Source organism: Limulus polyphemus, unplaced genomic scaffold, assembly GCF_000517525.1.
Source record: "Limulus polyphemus unplaced genomic scaffold, Limulus_polyphemus-2.1.2 Scaffold146, whole genome shotgun sequence".
Classification (NCBI taxonomy): Eukaryota; Metazoa; Arthropoda; class Merostomata; order Xiphosura; family Limulidae; genus Limulus; species Limulus polyphemus.
Genome location: NW_013665756.1, coordinates 531643 through 539113, shown reverse-complemented (window position 1 = coordinate 539113; position 7471 = coordinate 531643). Strand labels below are relative to the sequence as shown.

Sequence of the window (7471 nt, the reverse complement as noted above, 5' to 3'; positions counted from 1 at the left end):
TCTCGAAGGTTCGTGAATCCTCGAGTGTTTACTAGATTTGCGGTATTCTTGTATATATATAAGACCGCCAAGAAGTGACGGCAACAATGTAATTGAACTGCAGACAGAGAGAGGCTGACGATTGAGTCGAGCACATGAGTCATTCATTGTGAATCATAGCGTGACTGTGGAAATTAATTGCAAAGTTGTATTCAGAAAAAATAAACCAGTTTTATTTAAGAAAGGACTTGTGTCGCTTAAGTTTCATCGGAAAGAAATTATACGGGAAATTAACTAACGACCAGAGACGTAACAGTATTATACATTCCATTACAAGTCACCTACATGTACAGCTCAAGAACTTTGATGTCTCATTGTTTCATGTTTTGTTACTATCTCAAGAGTCACATTTTTGGGAATAATCAAATACTGCATTACAATTATGGTTTTTTACAAAATGATTTTTTTTTAAATTGTTAAGAATCATTTATACTTAATATTTTAAAACGTTTGCACTTGGAAAATAGGTTTCTATATGGACAATCTTTCTAGTTCCTACACTACATACAACTCTTATTCTGAACAATATAATTTTCAGAGTATAATCAGAACATACGTTTCCACAACTTCAATACATAGGTTGAAGAACAAATGATAAATACAATAACAAAGTTTTAGTTTTCTTCAGATCCAGTCTGAACTATTATAAGTGTCTGCACAGCTCTACACTTCTAAACAGATTAAAAGATCTTCCAATATTAACACATAAATCTCAGCTGTCTGAGTTTACTCTTTACAAGTATACAATGTATGCTTTATCAACATTTATTTTTTTCAGTTTGCACTCTTAACTACTGTAGTTTATTTCATGAGCACCAGATGACACTGGAAAGATGCTAATATTTTTTTTTCTGGAACTTTTACTGCCTCCACTGAATGGGAAGGACTTTCAAGTTTCTTCACTATGAGGGTTTTGGTTAAGCACATGAAATGTGAAATAGATTTAAAAAAAAAAATTCTGAGCTTTGATCAGTTGATTGACTTTCCCTAGGTTGAAACTTTCTGCTCAGGACTTCAGGTGAGGACTTGGATTCAACTTTTGTGTTGTCCTTTGTTTGATCTCTTTCTAGAAAACATTTGTTAAATTTTTACTCCAATTAAAATCAGGATCAACAGTCACAGTATATTCAGCTTGAGTCCAGTCACTGGCTGAACAAGAAGTATGTGACATATAACCTTTCTGTTGGCTGTCCTGGTTTGATACAGCAAATCTTTCTGCTATGGTAAGCTCTGGACTATCACAAATATGAATATTCAATCGATAATGTGGTCTTCCTTCTCTCCCATGACAAACCCTTCAAAGAGTAAAACAGGAGACTTAGTGGGCAGATCCTTCACACCAAAAGATGAGTTTGTTCTGGTAAATCTAGTGAACTATTTCTTGTAGATTTATCTTCTTTCTCTTGAATAGACTTAACATCCAGTGAAAAATTTAAAAAGTCATCATTTAGGACTGTTAACATAATCCTCATTCCTTGAGCCTTTAAAAAAAGTTCTTAAGCACTGCAAGGTTTTTATAATCTGTCTTCCACTGATTCCCCTACACTGCAAGAATGAACTAGCTTACACTGTCGAAACTAAGTCATCATTTAGGACTGTTAACATAATCCTCATCCACTGAACCTTTAAAAAATAGTTCTTAACCACTGTAAGGTTTTTATAATCTGTCTTCCATTGATTCCCCTACACTGCAAGAATGAACCAGCTTAGGCTGTTGAAACTCACCAGATAATGGTAGCTGTATTTTACGTAGCGTGGATGGACTGAGGCTTAATCTGCGTCGGCTGTTCAAGGAAAGCAGAGAACTGATTCCAGAACTGGATACCGAACTTGATGACAGTGTTGCTAGTGATGCTGGTAAGAATGTATCTGGCCCTGTTATCTCTTTTTTAGGTTTGGGGCTGGAACTGGAGCCTGACAGAGAATCACTACTACTGCTAGCTTGATGTCCTTTACTACCATCCTGACTGAGTTGACCTTTATCTTCCATAATACTACAAGACAGATCATTGAATTAGTATGGCTGAAACATCATGATATTAATAATCTTTAATTTTTTTTCAATAATTACAATCTACTATCAACAAATAATATACACGTAGGAACAGCAACTTTGTGTAATTATAAACACTATAAGGGTGTGTGTGTGTGCAAATTAAGTCCCTCTTGGACCAAAAATAAATATCAGTTGCATGAGTTGTCAGGTTAACAGCAAAACCAGTATCCACAGGACAATCAAACATACTGAATGACTAGGCTTCAGTACAAGTACCATATCATTCTATTCAACACAGTACTGACCAGGAAAACTATATACTGTAAAATAATGTTCAGACCAGACAAAATCTCTCATATTTTGATTTGTGCTGAAGCAATTAAATACTCTTCAGAAGGTTTTGGCTGTACGATACAGTGCTTAAACTGAAGGGTTCAAATGACAGTATGTTTACCTTATGTTAAATAACAAAGAGGGAAATACTTATTGAAACGTGATTAACATACATATGATTCTGACATACACATAAACTAAAATTAAGTAATGAATATATAGTTATTATTTTTAAAACTTGAATGACTATATATTTGAACATAAATTTCATCATCGAGTTTTTGTCATAACATGCAGTTTTAAGTGTATAATAATACACACAAATACACATTTATGGAAACCTAAAAACGATGCATCATATTAACAAATGACACCCCCCAAGAAGAAAATCCTGACAACACTCATGACATTAAAAACATGTTAGATTGAACTAGACTAAACTTTCAAATTTTTGTTTCGTGAAATTTACTACCCTAAATGAATGATTCTGTATGAGATGTGTTACACCTGAATATGACTTTAAAGTGAAACTAAGTTCTTTCGTTTCAAATATGAGTTAATTTAAATTAAAAAATCAGCTATATTTAATGTTTATAAGTCCAAGAAAATTCTTACTTTAGTCTTAGAAAAATACATTTGTCTGGGATGAGCCCTTCTCTTCCATTCAAGCTCCCTCTCCACCATTTGTTACAGACTTGAGAGTAAAGTTGCAAAGTGTCACCTTTATTGAAAGAGAGTTCATGCTCAGTCTGGCCACAGAAAGAAGTCTGTGCCACACCTTCAAACACTTCATGTTCTACAAGAAAAGATGAGATTTCAGTTCTTTAAAAATTATTGAAAAATACCAACTGTTTAATGCTTCAATACTAATTAAAGTTACAGAAATTTAAAGCTTAAAATTTCAAACTCACAATCATTTCATACTCTACTCTGAAATGCAATACAAGAAAACCAAGAACACTTAAAGAAGTTGAATGAACCCTCCACAAAAAACAAAGTGATCGAGTCATTTTCATAAAATGATATTTAAAGACCATATTTTATATAACTCTAACCTTTATCAAATTAATTACTGCATATACTCTTCCACTTATTCAAACACATTTTCCCATGATTAAGAAAGTATAATTAGACACTTGAGGTAAAAGTTCCTTCAAGAAAGAAACCTACACATAAGTTATTTTTATCGTAACAAAATTCCACAAAAAATGATTAAACCAAAGTTCAAATTAAACTTCTTACATTCTTCACTATCGAAAAATAAGAAAGATTTTGTTTTAATAAAATGTTATTTATATTAAAACTTTAATGTTAAATACAAACAAATTACTTTGCTGTGAAGATGTTCAAATGATAACAAATTTTGCATAGATATTAGTGTCAAACTTAAAAGACACAGAAATGTTTAAAAATGTTGTTGGAAGGAGAAATAAGTAGTCAATGTTTTGTTTGTTTGTTTGGTTATTTGGTGTTTTATGGCGCAAAGCAACGAGGCTATCTGCACCAAACAACATGTAAAAACAGTGAAAGTAAATTAGAATAAAATGTAAAAATACAGCAAAATATGTCCAAAATTTGAATAAAAGATTTATATACAATTAAAAAAGCCAATAGTGCGTTTAAAATTAAAAATACAATCAAGTCGGACAGAGTCATTATCGCCAATGACGCTCTCCAATGGTAGGGGTAAACTCTTACAAAACACGTGTCTAAAATGTTGTCACCGCTCACAGCCAAAATGTGGGCTAATGTGACTTGAGTGTCACAATGGCTACAGATCGGTGCGTCAATACCTGAAAAAAGAAAACAATGACAGCCAAAGACCAACAAAAGGTTTGATCTGAAAAAGCTTTTTATGACGTTGCTCGCCCTAAGTCGACTGCCAACTGGCACAAAGCCACACCTTGAAGACAGGACCATAGTCCATGTATGGGACAGGCATGGCCGTGACAGCACCAGAGCAGACGGACTTAGCTGCGGTCAGCAAGCTCATTCCCGTGAATACCAACGTGGCCAGGTATCCAGAAAATCTGGATGGAAACAGAAAATAGAGAAAAATGGGCCAGTTGTTGTTGAATATTGAGGAGAACAGGGTGAGAACTAACGTTAAGCAATTCCAGGGCCAGTAGAGAGCTAAGACAATCAGTGTAAATTGTACAATCACTGTACTGCATAGCTTCTACATGATCCAGGGCAAGAGAAATAGCATACAACTCGGCAGTGAACACAGAAACTGTTGAAGGGATCCTGCGAGCAACTACCGAGCCACAGCAAACCATGGCAGAGCCTACAGAGTCACCTGATTTCGAACCATCTGTGTAACTAGGAAGAGAAGAATGGCTCGAAAGATGTTTAGCAAAAAGAAGACAGTACTTCCAATCAGGAGTATCTTACTTCCTCAGATGACTCAGGGAAAGGTCACAGAAAGGGATGGTAATAAGCCATGGTGAAATAAATGGGCTGAACATTGGTGACAGTAATGTCATCCAATGCCAGACCCAAGTGAGCCAGTTGTGCCTGGATATGAAGGCCAAAGGGAGGAATTGCAGACGGTCTGTTCTGAAAGAGCATGGCCCACTGAGGAAGAAAGACAATCCCAGGTGGGATGCCTTGGTAAGGATTGAAACTTGGTAGCATATTGTAAAGAAAGTTGCAAACGATAGAGGTAAAGAGGAGGTTCGTACAAACTATGGACAGGAGAAGTTCGAAAAGCCCTGGTGCAGAGCCAAAGCCCCAGATGGTGAATGGGGTCCAGCATCTTCAAGGCCAAGGTTCTGGCAGAACCATAGACCCATAGTCCAGTTTGGATCGAATCAGAGCACGATAGATACTGAGCATAGAACTGGAAGAGAGGACGTGGAGGACGTACAGAGCCCTTGCACACTTGACATGTAGCTGCTTGATGTGCGGAATGAAGCTAAGCTTACAGTCAAAGCCCAAGAATTCTGCCTCAGGAACCACACGATTAACTATAATGCCGAGATGGAACTCAGGATGGAGACCCCATTGGCGGCAAAAATGCATGCAAACAGTTTTGGAAAAAGAAAATGTAAAACCGTTTGCAGTGGTCCACGTCAACAACCGATTGAGGGCAGTCCAAAGCTGCCACTCAATAAACCTCATGTTTGACGACTGACACGAGATGTGGAAGTCATCGACATAGAGCCCATTTGCAACAGTCAGAGGAAGATTAGTAGTGATAGCATTAATTCTAACACTAAAATGTGTGACACTCAAGACACAGCCCTGAGGGATTCCAAGTTCCTGTGGAAAGGAATGGGAAAGAGTTGAACACACACAGACTTGGAATCGCCTGTTCAGTAAAAAGTTTTGTATAAAAATGGGTAAATGGCCACGCAACCCATAGGAGTGGAGGTCCTGCAAAATGCCATACCTCTACGTAGTGTCATAAACCTTCTCGAGATCAAAGAACACAGAAACAAGGTGTTCTCTGTTGAGGAAGGCTTCCCTGATCAATGTTTCAAGTCGAATTAGATGATCCATGGTGGAGCGCTTTTGATGGAACCTACACTGGGTAGGCGAGAGGAGGATGTTCGATTCGAGGAACCAAACATTAACCATCCTCTCTAAAACCTTACAAAGACAACTAGTCAAAGCGATGGGATGATAATTAGAAGGAATCTTGGGATCCTTACCAAGTTTAGGGAAAGGGATGACAATAGCCTGGCACCAAGCATCAGGAAAAACATGCTCCTGCCACATCCAGTTAAAAATAACCAGAAGAATAGCAAGAGAGGCAGGAGAGAGATGGTGCAGCATCTCATAATGAACATGACCAGGTCCGACTGATGTACTACCAGACCGATAAAGAGCAATTTTCAGTTCCACCAGTGTAAAGGAGGATTATAGTCATAGAGACAAATGGCCCAAAAGGAAAGAGGTGATTGCTCAGCCCAAGATTTGATGGCCAAGAAGGCAGGGGGAGAAACAGAAGTGATAGAAGCACGAGAAAAGCTGTGGCCGAGAGCATCAGCAACTTCCTGCCCATTGGAGAGAAAGTAGGAAAGGGGATGGGAAGCACACCTCCCAGTGACTTTCCGAATCTTGTCCCATACAGTTTTGGAACTGGTGGTAGAAGAGATGCTAGTAGTGAACTTAATCCAAGACTCCTTTTGGCTTTGACGTCGAACCTGCCAAGCATGGGCACGGGCCCACTGATAAACAATGTGGTTAGAAAGAGAGGGATATCATTGGAAGGTATCCCAGGCCCATTTTTGAGCCTTCCGTGCCTCCTGGCAGGCAGGATTCTACCATAGATGAGGATACCGTGGAAACGTGTCGAGGTCTTAGGAATAGAATGAGCAGCTGCCTGGATGATACAGTCAGTCACTGCAACCACACAGTGGTCTATTGATGGCAGATAGACAAAGGCAGGATCAAGTTCAGAGAGAGGTGAAAGATGGCTAGTAAGCCTGTTCCAGCTTCCACCGTGGCACTCGGGTCAGGTGGCATCAACCATGGCCAACCTCCCTTATAATGATAGGAAAATGATCACTGCCTCATGGGTCACTGTCGACCATCCAAGAAAAGCTAGTGAAAAGTGAAGGGGAGCAAATCGAAAGATCAATGGCAGTAAAAGACTGACTAAGTGCATGAAAATAAGTATATGTTCCAGTATTGAAGAGAGAAAGGTTGTGATCCGAGAGCATACATTCTATGGAACGACCTTTTCCATCAATATCAGCACCACACTAGAGGGGGTTGTGTTCATTAAAGTCTCCCAGAAGTAAAAAGGGAAATGGCAACTGGTCAACGAGAACATCAAGGTCTGATTGATCAGGTAGAGAGAACAAACAGTGATGGTACAACCCAAGGAAACACGGATGGCTATGGCCTGCAAGGGTGTATTGAGGGACACAGATAAGGAGGGCACATGCTGGTCGACCAGTAGTGCCACTCCTCCATGCACCCGTCCATCACACAACCTGTCATTCTGGTATAAAGAAAACAGCCAAAAGGTGACTGCATCGGCAGGTTTTAGAAATGTTTCCTGTAAGGAGAGACACACGGGAAGATAGGAGTCGATCAAGGCCTTAATGTCAATGAGATTAGAATGAAAACCTCGACAGTTCCACCGTATCA

The 7471-nt window shown here is 38.6% G+C and overlaps 1 protein-coding gene across 1 annotated transcript in view; it reads right to left on the bottom strand.

The window, feature by feature from the left end:
* Positions 1 to 213: 213 nt before the first annotated feature.
* The window catches only part of LOC111083877 (SLIT-ROBO Rho GTPase-activating protein 2-like), a 14760-nt gene continuing 7502 nt past the window's right edge, over positions 214 to 7471 (bottom strand). The window contains exons 4-5 of the mRNA XM_022380597.1: positions 2984 to 3164; positions 214 to 2033 (exon numbers count right to left, since the gene is read on the bottom strand). Coding sequence (XP_022236305.1) covers positions 1697 to 2033; positions 2984 to 3164 — 518 coding nt within the window. The 3' untranslated portion in view covers positions 214 to 1696. The remainder of the gene's footprint in view (positions 2034 to 2983; positions 3165 to 7471) is intronic.